At 39.7% G+C, this 18,266-nt stretch overlaps 2 protein-coding genes across 2 annotated transcripts in view; one reads left to right on the plus strand and one right to left on the minus strand.

Moving 5' to 3' along the window:
- Window positions 1–3,749: 3,749 nt before the first annotated feature.
- Window positions 3,750–10,810, minus strand: aifm4 (apoptosis inducing factor mitochondria associated 4). The gene is made up of 19 exons (XM_020600081.1): window positions 10,412–10,810; window positions 9,281–9,364; window positions 9,054–9,163; window positions 8,825–8,934; window positions 8,438–8,482; window positions 8,249–8,330; window positions 7,338–7,450; window positions 7,147–7,233; window positions 6,970–7,061; window positions 6,682–6,812; window positions 6,329–6,444; window positions 6,166–6,237; window positions 5,892–5,955; window positions 5,625–5,701; window positions 5,242–5,359; window positions 4,942–5,040; window positions 4,758–4,833; window positions 4,567–4,671; window positions 3,750–3,882 (listed from the first exon to the last, which is right to left on the minus strand). Exons 2-19 carry the CDS (start codon window positions 9,361–9,363, stop codon window positions 3,852–3,854), a joined length of 1,611 nt encoding a protein of 536 aa, XP_020455737.1. The 5' UTR covers window position 9,364; window positions 10,412–10,810; the 3' UTR covers window positions 3,750–3,851.
- Window positions 10,811–13,617: 2,807 nt separating this feature from the next.
- tlcd2 (TLC domain containing 2) overlaps window positions 13,618–18,266 on the plus strand; it is an 18,625-nt gene continuing 13,976 nt past the window's right edge. The window contains exons 1-3 of the mRNA XM_020600205.1: window positions 13,618–14,134; window positions 14,503–14,585; window positions 17,724–17,806. Coding sequence (XP_020455861.1) covers window positions 13,959–14,134; window positions 14,503–14,585; window positions 17,724–17,806 — 342 coding nt within the window. The 5' untranslated portion in view covers window positions 13,618–13,958. The remainder of the gene's footprint in view (window positions 14,135–14,502; window positions 14,586–17,723; window positions 17,807–18,266) is intronic.

Raw genomic sequence — 18,266 nt, forward strand, 5'->3', positions numbered from 1 at the left:
AAAGTATGACATCCCCTCCAAAATCATTTTTTTTAATGTCCCTTACTTCTTCTACAGGGTGCAGGAGTCACAGTTTTAAGGTTCACCTGCACAGTACAATGTCCATGAAGTATCATGCAGTTCTCAAAGAAAGTCTGCAACTGGTCTTTTTTACTTTGAACAGTGTACTTTGAACAAAGGCAACATTCATGAACTGAAGAAGCATCTAATATCACGCACCCATAAAGTGGATCATAGTATTTCCACACCCTAACATGAGCCACCTCATGGCAGCAGCGCACAGAACTGATAGGTATTCTAGTGAAAAATTTGTAGGCTATAGGCCTACTTTAATATGCTTGAAGTGTATGCTAATAGCAGTAAGTATATTTTAAGCACTTAAAGAAACACAACATAAATATATTTCAAGTGTAGGCCTACAAGGAGTGAGTGTGAGTGTGTGTGGTTGTTTGTCTACATCTCAGCCCTGTGATAGACTGGCAACCTGTCCAGGGTGGACCCTGCCTCTCACACAGTATCAGTTGGGACTGGCTCCAGCCCCCCGCAACCCTGTTCCGGAATAAGTGTTATAGATAATGGATGGATGGATAATGTTTCAAGCTGTATTGTCCTTGAGCCAGGCTTGTTTTACAACCTGAGAGGATGTGCCAAAGTGATGCTACACCTTAACACAAGGGACATGTCAGGTCCTCACCTATCCATCTATGCAGATTGTGGGGAGATGGAAACAGATCATAAGTTGCACATAGAATGAATCTAATTCTTCTTGCCTCCGTGTCTCACATTTCCCTCCAACTAAGTTTCTTCATTTCTATATCTTCCCATCTCATCCACTGTCTCTGGCCTGGGAGACTGACTTTGCACATCCACCTCCCTCCTAATCTCCTAAATAACCATCTTCCTTTTGTCAGCTCCTGCTGCTTTGCTCCAAGAAGGTTTTGATGTGCTTAAACCAAAACCACTACCTACATGCTGTACCTGCCCTACAATATGCCTGTATTTAAGAGCTGCCTCCTTCAGGTTCCACTTCCTCCATGCTGAGATAGCTGGTGCTGCACTCTGCACCGCTACATCATTGGATTCTCACAGCGTTATCTCCAGTCTAGCTTTAGCACATTTAAACTCCTGTTAAACTGGTTATAGGGAACTCCAAAATCCTTTTTCCGTACAGGGATTTCTCTGACTTCACCTTCATTCTAGCCCACTTTAAGTTAGCATTCATCTTGTCCAATAGACTTTTGGTACATGGTGCTGTGGTGGTGATAGTCGTCAAGTCATCCATGTACGCTCTCATGGGTGGTAACTGTTGCCTTGAGGGAAGCCTGGCTCCCCCTGCAACCCATCTAGATGCTCTAATAATAACCCCCATTGCCTTGGTGAACACTAGTGGTGAGACTTTGCATCCTGCCATGATGCCTATCTCCAGTTGCTGCCAAGCTGTAGCATACTCTGCTGTTGTGAAAATATTCTCTCACTAGACTTTAACTAAGTCTGGGACTTTATGTTAAGCTAGTGCTTCCCACAGTAGGCTATGTAGTACAGAACCAAAGGCATTAGCTAGATCTAAGAACATGCATATCTCTTTTTCCCCTCTTTGCTGACTGAATTTGATGCCAGATCATGTGTGCTCGTGTGCTCCAAATATCCAGACAAACCTGCTATTCCAGCTTTCTGCAGGGAGGTGTCAATGAGCTTAATCCTTTCTAGGTAGCTCAATAACCTTTAGGCCACTTCGGTGAAGAAAATCTTGCCTTCTACATTCAGAAGGCAAATAAGCCTAAACTGCCCTACATCAACTGAATCTTTCACCTTGGGAATAAAAATCCCTGCTGCTCTTCTCCATGACTTGGGAATGAGCTGCTTCTTCCATGCTACTCTGACAAGCCTCCACACTGGAGCCTATTTATACAGCTTATAGGGCATGCCATCAGCTGATCCTGCTCTTGCTTGCTTAACTACCATTTCCACTTCCCTCAGTGTTGCTGTTAATAGGCTGTTCTACTGTCCCAGTTGAGGTTATAATCTCTGTTATTGTTTACTTGTCAGTGATCATAATGTTATGGCTGATGAGTATGTATTCATTTATACTTGCTCATTTTTAGTCTCATTCATGTTTTTTATTTTTGTCTCACTGTAACAAGCACAACTGAGGCCCTTTACAGGGGTTATCGGCTTACAGGGAGTGAGAAAGATTGCTTTTCCTTCAGAAATGTGTTCTGCTTTTCTCCTTCGGAAGTCTAATATTCATTAATATTGATACATTATGGCATTTGTTAGCCAACAGGAGGTATCTTTGTCTTTTGGCTTTTTATACAAGCCTGTAATTTCTGACGTTCTAGAGAAGAAAACTGAGTAGTTTTTTCCTCTTTTATTGCAATGCAATCTCCATCCTGAGTCTGGATGTTTTAAGTTTCAACAATCCTATAGGTAGTTTCTCCATGACACACCTTTGTCCTGTGATTTGGAGAGTCTGTCTTATCAGTAGAGGGTAGTTAATTTATGAGCTAACCTTAATGTACCTGTACTGATGTAGTTAAGGACAATTTGTAAATAACATCATGATTTACAGAAGTATTCATAGTCAGTGTTGTCGTGGTTATATTATAATTAAGACTACTTAAGTACTTGCAGTCAATAAGACCCCTGAAAGCAGTGCCCACACGCAGCAGATGGTTTATGAAATGTTTAATAGACTCTCACATAAACACAAAAAAACCAGTGTGACAGAAATGGAGAAATAGAACTGACTCAGGTAAGCACTTAACAGAAGAGGAAATTAAAATCCAAAGACAATTTGTTTGATATGTTTAACCACACATGAAGGTGATTGCATTGTATTTTGTTACATGTAAAAGGCAAAAGCAACTGTTTGACTTTCAAAACCCAAAACAGGAAGTAGCAAAAACAAACAGGAAAAAGAAATCCCAACAGAAAATACATGCTACACACAAAGGCTGACAACAGTAAACATGGTATGACATATTTGATTAGTGGTGTCAAAATTCCTAAGAAATTCATTTAATTACTGAATATTAATTAGTAACTCAAAGGACCTGGATATTATTTTATTAGTAACTACTGTAAAAGGTGGTTTCTTACTTGTGTTTTACAAATACAATAAGCTACAGTACATCTCTTCTGTCAAAATTAGCAGCATAATGGGTTAAGGCACTACAGTACAAATTCATTTTTTAAGTTATTGTGAATGTGTTCATCACAGTACTGACTGACTGACTGCACAACTTCATTAACCCTTGCATTTTAAGATTTTAAATTTGTTACTTAAGTAAATATATTGCAACTCTTCAGACAGGTTAAATGCAGTGTGTATTTTCATAATGTGGATGAAACAAAGTGGAAAAATACTACTACTTTACACTTACCATATTAGTACCATTAATATTGGAACCTTAAAATATGAAGTTCCTAAAATGTATGTAATATATTTATGTAGATTTTATTTTGTATAGCCAATATTAACTGCAGACCATTTAGACATCACACATTTAGTACAGCCATCTTCAAAACTTGAACTAAATAGAGGGAAAATTGCTGCTTAGTGTTATCAAAACAATGCCCATTACACAGAGATTAGAGTATTCACTGGGTTCACAAAGCACAAATTCACTATTTTTGCTGCTATGATAACAGTGCTTTGAATAAGAGAAAAGAAGAAGTCTGACTCTAGCTAGTCTAGCTCTCAGAGGCCCGGATGCCATTCTTATAGCAATCAAATGTGGTATTAGCTCTCAGAGGCCCGGATGTCATTCTTATAGCAATCAAATGTGGTATTATTTGAGAGTGAGAGCAACGACAAAGAGAAAGGTGTCCTCCATCATCAGTGAGAAGAGTTACATTTGCAGCCAGCTCAGGTCCTCAGCTCTGAACAGATAAGGAAGTGAGAAAACAAATATTCAACAAAGAGAGAGTTATAAGTCTATGATTTGAGATACAACTTTCACACAGGACAAAGTAATCCAATAATTTATATCCCTGTATAGCGTTCACATGACTTTTATGTTGTTCAGATGCATCTTCAACATCCCAGGTTTCTGTGATGTCTAACTGCATTACAGTACAATAGTAGTAATATTAGCATAAACTAATCTATTTTCATATTATACATTTTATATTAAATGACTGTGTTAAGAGTCGCTTGTAGTCGATGGCCCACAGAGAATAAGAATTATTACCCGACTTTGCTGTTAACCTCAGCTCTACATATAATTTTACTGACTTTTGGGTCACTGTTTCTGTTACAGGGAACACCTACCAAGCAACAAATGGCACATAAATGTAGCTGAAGAACATAACATTTTGCAGCTAAGAAGCCAGATATTTCTCTTAGGAGTTGATGGACAGCAAAACAGTAATAAACAGGGAGTGAATGATGGACTTACTGTAGATTCATCAGTCAAGTTAAGGCAGCAATAAACTATATGAATGACACTTATTCCTTAATGCCTTAACACAACCAACACCACTGAGGAATTAATCATTATTTCTTGCATTTAATGCATACATAGTATATAAAAGCAAAGTTTAGTTTATGTGGTTGTTACTCACTGAGCCTGTGCTTTTGTTAGAGTCTGGCCAGTAGCCATCAGCTCTGCCAGATGAGCCACCGCAGGATCGAACATCAGGCTTGCTGCAGCCACCACCACCTCATCCCTGTTGACAAAGCAGAAATGAAATGTAACACAAATTACATTAATTCACATTCAGCTGTATCGAGAGCTACATCCGCAGCTGCTCACTTGATGTAAAACGCCAGGAATTTCCGTTCTTCCACTTTTCCTTTGAATATGATTTCTGTGTATCCTTCACCATAGCCTGCGGAAATTAAAAGGGGAAATAAGATTCAGCACAGCCTGAGCTTAAATATTCAAATGTTTCTAAATTCATTATTGTAATGACCTTTTCCCCCAATATATCCTTTACCTGTGTATCTGATACTCTTCCCAAGCAACACAGTCCAGAAGAAAGGAACAGACTCAATTTTGGTTGGCTGATTTAGCATGTTCAGAGCAGCTACTCTTCCTGAGGTGAAGAAAAGAATACAGGGTAATGTTGAGCCCAAACATAAAATAACACTTTTCAAATATTACATATTGTTCTTGACTTTTTCTATTATTTTGTATATAAAAATGTGGAACTACCCAAACAGAACTCAGCTTCACCAGCAACCCCAAACCAAGGCACATAATATCATCCTTTGTTTTTTTAACTTCAGTCTCTTACCTTGAGCTTGTGACATTTGCCAGTGACCAATGTTGACCCTCTGGTCTCCACGAACAGTCAGAGGGAAGGAGGTTACATCTCCAGCACTAAAAACATCTGGTATATTGGTCCTCATGAACTGTTAGAGAAGTGAAACATGTGTACAGCATGTCCTCAACATTATGTGTATATTACACAAAACTATGCATTTCAGTCACCTGTGCACAATCACTTGAGGGATTCAGCATTAATTCATCAAAATTTATATTATACTGTACACATTTCTATTATTTAGTAATAAATGTAGAGTTGTAAAGCCATGCTCAAGTTTCATTAACTATGTCAACATCACAGTCATTACAGTCTGGCTACAGGCTATGTACAGTATGTCCTCTGACTGTTACCTTGTCAACTATCACAGCCTTCCTGGAATCCACTTCCACCTTGCTTCCTGCTAAGAAGTCTGAATTGGGAATTACACCTGAAAAACAGATCTGAATGTTACTTTTTTCCAGATCTCACAGGAAAGCTCTAAATGTAAAATGATAGATAAGGCAGAGTAGTGTTTGCAATGGTAACATTAGCAGTGGTCTACCTATTAAAATGTCTGCATGTTAAGATAGCCCTCTACACAAATATACCAACACCCTGCAGTAGAATAATAAAATTACCGATTCCAGCTATCACCACATCAGCTTCCACGACTGTACCACTGTTCAGCACCACCTCCTTCACCTGAAAAAACAAAATACATAGGGCTCTACAATAGACAATACACTAGGTTTAAAGCATCACAGTCTCGGTTATTGTGCAGGCTTTTTGGACTGAAGACATTTTGATATATCATAAAAAGCACGGGCATGCATAATGAATGACTGAATCCCATTCAGCTGCTTTAGTTTCACGGTTCTGGCAGTGTACATGTTGTGTCACAGGTCAAGTCACCTTGCCATTCGCTCCTCTGATCTCAGTGACTCTGTCGTTCATGTAGAACTTCACATTGTGTTCCTCCAACATCTTAGGCAAGAGAAAGGTTTTAAAACTGATTATGTTTAATATAAGCTGAACTTGATATTGTGTTCTGAGTAGGCACCTCATAAGTACTTACTTGCATAGTCATTTTGCCGATTTCAGGACCCAGAGACCGTTCATATGGGTATCTAGTAGTGCCAACCATGGACACACTGGCAGCTTTGCCTGATAAGTAGGATGCCACCTCCATACCTGTTGTGTTTAATAATCATAGAAACACTTCAATAGACTGCAATAGGTGTGATTTACAGTGTCAAATATTTAAATAGCAAGCACTCTTTAATATTGAGAGGTAGATATAAATGAGGTAATGACAAGTGGAGCATCATGTCAACCTGATTATCTAAAGCAAAAAACAAACACCTAAAACATGCTTTTGTAAAGAGGAACAATCCAGTTGTTATTTTGCTCTAAACTGAATCTGATAACCTATGAAGGAGGCCCCGATGACCACGGCCTTCTGGCCAAGGCAGGCGCTGTAAATCTCTTTGGCATCTTCGTAATTCTGCAGTAACTTTACTCCTTTCAAATCACAGCCTGGGCAGCTGAGCGGCCGTGCTCTGTAAACAAAATCAAAACTATTATGATAAAATTGTCCCATGGAAAACAAAAAAAAAATCCAAGGTTTTTGTCATGGTTGTTCTCATCGTCTTCACATGTTCAGTAATTCCAATATCATCTGAGAAAATCATCTTTGAGGAACAAGATGAGTCTCACCTACAGCCTGTAGAGATGAGGAGCTGGTCATAATGTTGCAGCATGCCATCGCTCATCTTCACTGCCTTAGCAGCTGGGTTTACTGACACCACCTGCAACATGGGAAATTTCTTAACATGAGCAAAGAGAGGATTGGTTTAATAAATCACAAACTGAATATTAGCTTTTGCTTCTCACCTCCTTCTGGGTCCACACCTCTATACCATATTGTTGATAAAAGTCACTCGAACGGAGAAGGATGCTGTTGCTGTCCAGATTCATAGCCTGAAAAAGGCAAAGCTATTTGCTAACAGCTTACCTCTAGATACAAGGTGGTTAGAACACAGACAGAACTACAGGTTACCTCTCTGTTTTGGTTCAGTTCTTACCTTACTCAGTTTGGGCTTGTCAAATGGAGGGAGGGTGTCTTTGGTAACCATGATGACTCGACCTTGGTAGCATTTCTGCCGCAGCGTCTCTGCACAAACCAGAGAGGCAGGACCTGAAATCACAAAATTCATATTCAGGGTGCAAGTTTTCAAAAGGTACATTTGAGATGGGGCTTAAGGAAATAGGTAGCATTACATCAACATATACACTTGAGCATCATCTCTAGACCTTTATTCCTCCTGCTAACAAAATTCCCTATTTACAGAGAGTGGAACAAAAACAGAGCAAAATCCAGGGTTAACATCAGTTTGGCTTTTTGAGATGGAGAGCGTTAAAAAGAGCCAGAGGACTCAGATGTGGCGTTCTTCCTTCTGGATGTGTTAGCATCTAAAGCTAATGTAGGTTTTGTTTTGGTAACATTAGCAACTTAGCATGGTCAGGATTTTACCTTTGTATTGGATTAACGTGATTTTAATTTGGGAGCAATTTGAGCTTTGTGTACCATTAGTTCTTTGTGTCACATCAGCAGTAACCAGAGCTGTCTACTGAACTGCCAAATTTACTCAGTTAGCTAATGCTAGCTTTAGACTGAAGGCTGTACTTTGTACAGTTTGTCACAACCAGACATCCATAGCTTATGTTCTAGCCTTAGGAAACAGGATGACATGGGCTAAGAGCGAAAAAAAGGACTGGTTTGTGGTGTGTATTTGTTTTGAGTCCCATTAAACCTTCTATCAACTGAAAAGAAAGTAGGTAGAGCAGCTTTAAGTAACAAACCAAACTCTGTACCAAAAGATGCAATGCCTTCAACCTGCCAGTCAGTTCACAGAAAATGATCTTTAACTGAGGACTGGCTTGAGGCTTGACCTGTCGAGCAAAACTTCCTGTATTTATGACCCCAAGACCTTACCCCCTCCTATGAGCAGAATAGTGTGTTTGATGTCTGCTGATACGCTGCACATCTCCTTAACCCGCTTGGTTAACTTCAGAGACTAAGGGAAGCAAACAAACAAACAAGGGAGTGTTAAAAACTGCATTTTGACACAGAGTGAAAGGAAACACTGTGGTAATTTAGAAGTATTTGATTTGCTCTTCTTACCTTTTTGTTGATGGAAACATAAACCTTGCCATCCTCAACTTTGACCTGGTTAAAAAAAGATAATTTGTCTCAGTTCAGAATTAAGCTTTCAGATTAAATATGTTGACAACAGCATCCACTGCTAAAAAGAGAAGGAAATATTTTGAAAGACTGAGGAAGTATCCTGAATAACAGTAACATCTGGTAACAGAACTACCAGTGTTGTGAACTAAATGGAAATCTAGTTTGGGCAAAGTTGTTTTTTTTTACCAATTCACATTACATGAAAATACCATAAACAAGCCTACTACTTTGTGCAAAATAAACCATCACAAATGTGACTATATACTGGATTTTCTCTCCAGTAAACTCCTACTTGAACTGTTGATCTCTACAGACATGTTTTACCTTATAACTTGGCAGACAGTCCAGTCCTGGATACTCTTCAATATCTCCAGTTCTGACATTGAAGCAAGCACCATGAAAGGGACATCTGACTCTGTCACCAACCAGTGCACCTGGATTATCAGAGGACATGCAGTTAATATTACTTAGATTCAATGGAAATCATTACATAATGTTAATGATTCAGATACTGGCATAGAGAGATTATGAAACAAAGTAAAAGAAGGTTTACCTTTGACAAGAGGAGCATTGTAATGAGAGCACTGGCTTCCAACGGCACTGTACTGACCCTGGGTACGGACCAGCAACACTTTCTGATCACCCACAGTTACTTCCCTCATCCTCAATAAACACAGAACAGACAGCAAGAGAAAATAGTAGATGTAGCTTCCAAACACGTGACTCAAACCAAAGAGGTGATCAATTATTTGATTAATTGTGAGAAGTGTTGTGACTTACTCTCCATCTCTCAGGTCAGCCTCCTGACATACCATCCCAGTCACCTCCTCTTCACTTTGACCTGGTTCTTGGCACTGATCCATACTGTAAGTGTGAGACGTGGATACGCTGTGAAAACCTGGTGGTCAGCCATCTTAAATTACAGCTTTTGAATGAACCACAAACATGTTCATCAAAGGACACATGTGATGCAGGCACAAAAGAGTGTAATTTAGTTTCCTGAAGGTACATTACAAACCTGTACAAACCTTACGGTCACACAAAGCCACAAAAATAACAATGAGAACAAGCAGCAAATTCTTACATTTAAGAACATGGAACTATAAAATATTTGGCATTTTTGTTTGAAAAATGACTGCCAACACACTAATTAATCAACTGATGCGGTCTCCCCCACCCCCTTTTCTGCATTTAAGTTAGGAATTAGTTGATAAACTTTAAAAAAAACATGTACGGCTTATAATTCCAATTAAAACTTTTGGATTCAGTTGACAGAACAGAAATCCATTGATACAAGCTACCGTACATCTTTTACTTACGGCCTCTCTGTACACTATAGGAACACACCCATTTTTCCAGCTTTTATTGACACATGAGCAGTTGAAGTCCAGTGAATATCCAGAAATGCTACAAAACTAATAAGTAAACTCCCAGAGGTTAAAAAAAAGTCACCAAAAACTGGAAACACTAGCTATGTAAATTTCATATAAACAGGCCTTTGTCAGGTGTCAATCATAGGTTAACTTGCACCTTTTCTGAAGCCGTGGAAGCAAATTGAGCCTTACAGCAGGATAATGGAGGGGATAAAACGAAAACAAAAAAATCCAGATTGTGTAATTTAAAGAACCAGGTAGTAGGCTTCAAATGATGGAATGGCAGCACTGTTCAGACTTTGTAGATGAGGAAAGAAAGCAAAGCAAAGCAACCTAAAACTGCAACACATTTTATGGTAATTTCAGCAATAGCCCTGTCCATCTGAACAACTGGCCCATTTGATTTCACCTGTAGAAGAAATGCACACAAGTTTGTTCGGCTGTTGATTTACACTAATTACAACTGACCTGAGGTCAATGTATATTTCATAGTTACAATAACCAACGAAATATCAAACCCCGGCAACGCTGTGGTCACCTGTTCTCTTCCTGGTCCTCAGCAGTACCGTCAGTGTTGTCAACAGCGGACCAAATGAATGTGGGTCAGGAGCGGGTGCAGCCAAATTGCCAGGTGTCCAGCTGGAGTCCCCTTTGCTGTGTGTCCTCCACCAGATTATCCCACCAGCGACAGTAACCGTGATGAGGTGGAAGTCACAAGCACCGTAAATCCCGCTGGGCGGGGATTAAATGATACGGACACGATGAGAATGCTATGTAGAAAAGGGTTTGTAGTTAACGTAAACCTCTGTCAAAGTATTGGTTTTATTTTCTGAAGAGTAGTTTGGAGGATTCAGTGAAATATTAGTTATGTCAGTGATGGCAGAAAAGAAACTTTCACCAATTGATTCGGAAAATGGTTCGTTGTTTTGAAACAATTGAACGATCCCACGCCAGCGACACCTGCTGGCCAAATGCATGTAACTACAGTGGCAAGAAAAAGTAAATTGGAGTTTGGAATTAGAATCAGAATCAGTTGTGTCGGACACAGGAGGAACAACAAAAGAAAAGAAAAAGAATGTGCATTAGTAAAATAAAAATAAAGTACTTATAAATATAGAAATATACACCGTTTAGATGAGGTGTTTCCACATAGATAATGTATATACAGAGGTATATTTACAAGGTATTGCACTGAGGGTTGTTGTTCTGTCACACAGTCATGGTTTAAGTTTTCATCAGAGAGACAGCCTGGTGGAAGAAACTGTCCTTGTGTCTCATTGTTTTGCCATATAGTGACCTGTAGCGTCGTCCAGAGGGGATGCATTCAAACTGTTTGTCTCCAGGTTGTGAGGGGTTTGCAGGAATTTTCTCTGCCCTCCTTTTGACTCTACCTGGTCTTCTACATGATTTGGTGTGGTGAAAATTCTAAAGTGAGTCTAGAGAAATAAAGAGTGAACATCCAAGCTGCCTTTGTGTGTTTTATTAAACAATCAGACAAGAGCATAAGCACAATAGTAGTATCTTGATCAAGAGGTCACACACTCAGTGCAAAGAGTCAGTGAGTGACCAAGAGCAGTTTGTGTGAGAAGGGTTTATAGGGGCCGATAGGGTGGGGTTGAGTTTCATGTTACACAAGATAATGTACAAGAACATCACAAAGGGGAATTCGCCCTTTGCCTAGGCCAGGGTGTACATACAATGCTTCTACAATAGCTATACAAGTCCATAGTTTTGAGCCTGAGAAAAAGCACTACATTGCATGAGAAGAAGAAAAGCAGTAATTACCATTACATTGGTCATAGACATGTCATCCAATCTACAACTAAGTCACAAATATAGACAAACACAACATGCTTAAAAAATTTAACACAAAAATATACACTTCATGTTTGTTGAACATGCCCAATCATTAAAAATGCTGGTGGAAAAGGCAGGAAAAATGAATCCTTGGATTTAATAACTGGCTGAAGCTCCTTCAGCAGCATTAATCTCAAATACAAGATTCCTGTAGCTGTGGATCAAACTTGTACAATGTTCATAAGGAACCTTGGACTGTTCTTCCTCACAGAGCTGCTTCAGCTCTATAGGGTGTCTGTTGTAAACAGCTTTCTGAGTTCACTCCACAGTATCTCTGTTGGGTCAGAGTCTGGGCTCTGACTGGGCCACCCCACGTGGCAGATTTTCTTGTTTTAAAGCCAGAGGCTGAGAGGCAGCAAAGCAGCCCCACATCATGATGCTCCTTTACTTCACCACTGGGATGATTGCTGGGACTGTGTTTGCAGCTCAGCCTCTCTCAATTTGAAGTATAAAAATAAAATGACATTGCTACTGAAAGAGTGAATAAGACATTTAAATCAGTTTTGATATAAAAATTAAAAAAAATTTAATAAAGACAATGCTAATAGTGACATTACTGTGACCTGTAGGTGCAACAGCAGAAACACACTTCTGACCGGGTTGCATTTTATTTGGCTGCTACGTATCTCACTTTACCATCTTAAAGAAACAGGAGGGAGGGGTGCTGCAGTTGGTTCTACGAACCCATCTGAATGTGTGTGGACATTTTTGTTTAGATCAGTAGCCTATATTTTTACATCAGCCAGATAGGCAAAACCTGTGAAAATCCATAGCACCTAATGAAGTTTATCATTTTGACCCCAGCTGATTGATTACAGACATTTGGTTAGAAAACATCAATGTAATCCAAATCATTTTCTACAAAGATCTCATAAAATTAGTGAAAGTCATGAAATATCATAGTAAAAGAATAACAAGAAATGTGTTTTGCAAACAGGTCTATTACCTTACTGACCCAAAACAAGAATTTAGATCTAGCCCCTTAGCGGATGGTGGCGCTGTTTCGCTAAAGATTACAGCATTTACTAATGTCCAAGGCCAGGCTCTGGCTTGAACGAGAGAAGCGTTTGTATGGTTTCACTCATATGGTTTCACCGAATGAAACTACACTGAAAGGTCTGATGTTCAGTTAGAATATCAAATAACGCTATATCATAAATAAATCAAAGGGTCCATGCTCAGCTACGTATTCATTATTTACATGTGAAACAAACTACTGTTCCCATAATTCAGTCCACCATCGTTTGTGAACGAATGAGGTGGCTTGGAAGCAGCGCTGCCTTGGAGTTCTTCGTAATTTATAGCTTTCTTGGTCAAACAACAACTTTCTTGTGCATTATGGTGCTTCCGCATACAAATACAAAATATACGTGGGTGCCTGTTGTTTAATTTGAAAACCTAATAAGCAGCAAGAATAAATCGAGAATTTATAATAATTGATGTCTTCATTTGTGTGGAAGAGTCAAGTTCCATCAAAAACCAAACCAAGCCAAATCTCGTCATATAAAATCAGCAAATGTAATTTTATTTCTTCTCTTTTGAATCTTTACAGTAGTTAATAAAAATGAGTCAAGGGACTGTGATTTTTTTTTTTAACAAATACAGGACTCACAGACTGACAGACATTAACAGCATGCAGATTTGATGATAATAAATACTCATCATTTGCAGCTCTTAAATAATTTGAACAACATTTTTCAAGTTTGGAAGTAGCTTTCATATTCAGATTTTTATCATACGAGCAGAAAATTACCTTCTTCTACAGGTATACTGTTGCGCAAATATTTGTGTGTTTTACCAAGTAGGCCTACCATCGTACAGGACTACTAACACTGATACGGCAGATTAAACATTTCCGACAGCACTCGAACACAACGCCAGACATGAAACATACTATTGGGCCAAACCCCTGGTGAGGACTTTGTTTGGTGTCTGTTGATGTCAGAAAGTTACACAAGCGTGCGGTGATGCGATTTCATAACAGTAAATGGGGTTTAACGTGGACACTGATAGTTTTGTCTGGATTATTACATATCACTCTGGATAGTAACAGTGAATGAAACACGCCTTTTCACAAGACTCTTTGGGCAAAGAGTGCAAAAATGACTAAGAACACGCTGGCGTGTTAAAGTGATTGTCATCAACCATCCGTGTGTCTGCGTCCATGTAACGCTCCCGCGGGGACAGTCGTGACCAGCTTCTTCACCTTCTAGACTACCATTTCAACTATGGCGCTGAGTTCAGTGATTTTAACAACTGGGATCTCTGTAGGATTTTTCACGCTCGTCAACGCTGGCGTTAGTAAAGTCATCCCTGAATCTGCCCGCAGGAATATATGGAAATGGAAAAATATTTGTACATCCTTCGCGCACAGTTGTATCACTGCAACATGGGCAGTGCTTTGGTAAGTTAATTTATTCAGTATTTTAACAAAGTCAGGGATTGTTCGGAAATTATTAGTTTAGATATACTTTGTTTGGTTTCACTAATGATTTGGCGCGCGGCTCTAATCAATATGTATGCGTATTGATTGAGTTTGACAACAGTTTGGCTCATTCTTTGTAGAAGGTTTCTGATTTCTGCCACACCGTTTGGGCAGATCCTCTGCCAAGATTCATTATCACTGAGAATAGATTTAAAGATATAACTGGCAGTAATGATCTGCAGTCAAATGACAGGTGGCTGGATTGATTGTAAAGATATTACTCTCAAATCCCAGAAAGTTTTTGTATTTTGAAATAATTTTCCGAACTTTTGTGTTTGTTTTCTCAGCTTTTTCCTGCATCCACAGATGGCCGAAGATTTGATAGAGACTCACTCTGTGTTCTCTCATGTTTTGGTGTCATTTTCCATTGGTGAGTAGCAATTCCGCAGTGTCCAGTGCTGAATTACAAATGTTGTCCTTGTCTGAATGGGCTGGTGGTGGAGCGTCCACCCAGAGGTGCTGCCATCTTAAGGAAAAGTGAGGAAATGACATTATCCATCTCACTGGTCTCATTTTCTTACATAATCTTAGGTACAGCTTTAGGTCAGGTTTTATGGTGCTCATTTAAAACATTTCTTGTACCAGATAGAACAACTCTTACATTGTCAGTCAGTTGGATAAGAAACCGTTTTGAATATTTATGTCAATAAATTAGACAGCAAGCTTTTACATTGTTTGCATTACCTGAAGCAAATATGGAAATCATATGGTCTGTAACACAAAGTGGCAGACATGGTAAACAGAGCCACTCTGAATGCTCAGTGTTGACATCTTGATGTGCTCTATCATCTTGAATCCCGTGGCTGCTCTTTGTTTCTACTACTCACTGACATTGTTAATGTAGTTGTGATAGTAAACATAGGGGTTTGACTGAAGTCCACTTGTCCTGTAGATGAATTGTTACCTGGAATCTACATAATGAAGATTACTACATTTACTCACTAAACAAAATTGCAAAAATTTGATTTGGCTGGATTTCACTAGGCCTTCACAAACCTGTAAGTGAGTATGCCAGGCCATATCTTGAAATCCTGCCATCTTTTTTCGTATTGATCTTGAAAGTATTCTACAACAATTTGTGGCACATCAGAACTTTTAAATCCGCAAATTTATTGAATCTGCCGGGCGACTTGGTCTCCCCTCGGGTTCCTGGGATGTTTGACATTCTTTCAGGAAGCTCCGCCCTGGAAACCAGCAAAACGAGGAGCTGTGTTGGTATGTGAAGATCAACGGGGGCCATTATGATTGGCCCCAGGCGTCGTGTGTAACCCTGCACAGTCATGTGACATCACCAAGATAGCAACTGCCAAAAACTCCCTTGATTTTTGTGAGCCCTTCATGTCGGATGCCTGTGGTAACAGAGAGGGGAGTAATCATGCACCAATAAGTGGAGAGCTTCTCCCAGGTCCTCCCACCAGAAATGTGGAATGACTTTTCTGAGGCCTCAGCAAGTTTAGAGAGGAGTTTTGTTCACCAGATCTGTGTATTTAGCACAGCTTGCCATGATACCACGCTGCAAACTTAACCTCACAGTGACATGCCATAAATCGTTCTCCACTTGCTGAATGAAGACCTTGTCCAGTGAGTAGAACAATGTCCCACACAGGAACTCAGCAACGCCTAATGTTTTGTGCACTGAGCTGTTAATACTCTGCAGTTTATTCTCCATGCTGCTATGAATAAGTTAAAAAATTATTCTATGGTGTTTCACCAACAGAGCTGAACATTCAAACAGATAAAAAGAGTAGTGACAGGAAGTACTGCGGTGTGGACACATTTTGTCAATATAGTATAAAGAATTACCCATAATGCTATGCAAGTCATGTTTATGTAAAAGACAAAGACAGAAGGCCACTGTAGTTGGATGTTTACATGCCGCATAACTCTGTCAGTGTCAGATTAAACCAAGTGTCTAAATCAGATTTCTTATACTTAACTGGGCCATTCCAACAAAGCCATGATGTTGGCATGCATTGTATCAGCCTGAAACCCAGTCGTTTGACTAACTGGTTTAAGAAAGGAATTCCCCATTCACATAAATACATCTGTGAAACTCAGTCCAAAGGATCTGAATGTGAATAAGTAAATGTATTACTTTGGAGGATTTCACTAGAAACCTACAGTTTCTTTCCCTGGCAGTCCTGATCATACTTAGGTTGATAACTGGTAGAAACCAGTAGAACCAGCAGTTTGATTCTCTAGTGTAGACATTAGCTGAACAGAGCCTGGGCCTCACACTGACATCATGTCCATGTTGCAGAATATAAAGAGAAATATGCTGCAAGCTTATGTTGTTCTCCATGTCCGTCATTCTTCATTCTGTTATGTTTTGATTTCAGATGTCACACAGTATTGAATGAATCATTATGAGGCACAAGGACAAGATAAGTGGTGTCAATTAACTGGCATGTTTATGCGCTCAGTTTGGCTGTTTATGGAAAAGCTTGACCCAAACTCAACCTCTTGGGGCAGAGGAAGCTGTTGGCCAGGAGGCCAGGTCTAATCCACGCCCTTGTCATACCACTTCACCCTAACCCTCTGTTTTGTGCATTCATGTGTAGTGGTGTCCTTATTCTCATGGTACAGCAGGTGCACAGTGGCTCAGAGGAAAACATTCAACAGGGTCATTAAAATGGCTCAGAAGGTCGTCGGCTGCCCTCTCCTCACTCTGGAAGAACTACGCAGTTCCTGCTGCCTCAGATAAGCTCAGAGCATCATTAAGGACATTTCACACCCTGGACATTCACTCTTTGAGCTGCTGCCGTCAGGTAGACAGTTCATAGTAATCAAATCAAGGACCACTAGATTCAAGAACAGTTTTTATCCAACAGCAGTTACCAAACTCAGTGCTGCTAAAATATAATATGCCCGTGTGTGTGGCATGTATATGCTTTTATTTTATATGTTATGTTTTTATTTATATTGCTGTACTGACTGGATGTCACTTTAAATTTTCGTTGTACGTGTTACAATGACAATAAAGATTATCTATCTATCTAGAATGGAAGGGTAGGGCTGCCTAGCTCTTCAAATGGAGGATTTTTTGAGGCAGACTAAAAACAGAGCGTTATCAGGCTATCTATGCCAAAACTTACCTGCAGTCAGCGCTACACAGCTCAAACAAATCCACAACATCCCCTGGTGTCAAAACATAGTCCTGACCTTGCATTTTTCTTATTTACTGTTGAAAATTGCAAACTGATGCTCATAGACTATGCAAGAGAATTCACCACAGGTGATGATGATGTGCCATTCAAGATTTCCAAAAACAACTCATTGTGTCTTTGTCATTAACTACTGATGATGGATAGAGGTCTTGAAGGGTTGTCACATTTCATCTGAGAAGATTTCAGCCATTGCTGACACATTTTGGTTGCCATCACTATCGTCATGGAAGCAGGGTCCCCCTGTCACATTTGATAAGCTCTTGTCAAAAGAATCAGTTGTGTTTTGGTAGATGAATGAATTGTTGAGTCTGAAAGGGACTAAATGGTGTCTCTCTCCACAGGTTACTTCATCTTTGACCTCTCTGACATGATGATGAACCAGAAGCTGAGTCAGTCCTGGGAGCTTCTTATTCATCACATCGTGGTAGGTCTCCCAAGCATTACTGTCACAGTTAAAAATAAGCTGTGTACTGAGGTTTAATATCAGAGCTAATGACGTTTCACCTCAAATGTTACTGACCTGTGGCTGTGTAGGAAATCATCTACATGTACCAGTTCCCTCATGAATTCATCATACAGTAGTTAGTGCATAGACATCTCATGCAGCAAAAACAGACACAGGGGAGACAAACATTAGCACCCTTCCTGTCTAGTTACAAAGAACTAGTGAAGGAGGAACAAATCATTCCAGTGTGACAGGGCCTCCGCCAGGTATCCAGCCTTTGTTTATATGTCGGGAAAACTGGACTCCACTGGACTCCCTCTGCCTCTTGATTATTACTTACTACAGTATGGAGCAGATTCCACTCAGAGCCAGTCATCTTCGCACCATGGTGACCCTCAGTAAGCTGCTCTAATGGGAGATATTTCCCTGAGGTGATAGT

This window comes from Monopterus albus, unplaced genomic scaffold, assembly GCF_001952655.1.
Source record: "Monopterus albus unplaced genomic scaffold, M_albus_1.0 scaffold45.1, whole genome shotgun sequence".
Classification (NCBI taxonomy): domain Eukaryota; kingdom Metazoa; phylum Chordata; class Actinopteri; order Synbranchiformes; family Synbranchidae; genus Monopterus; species Monopterus albus.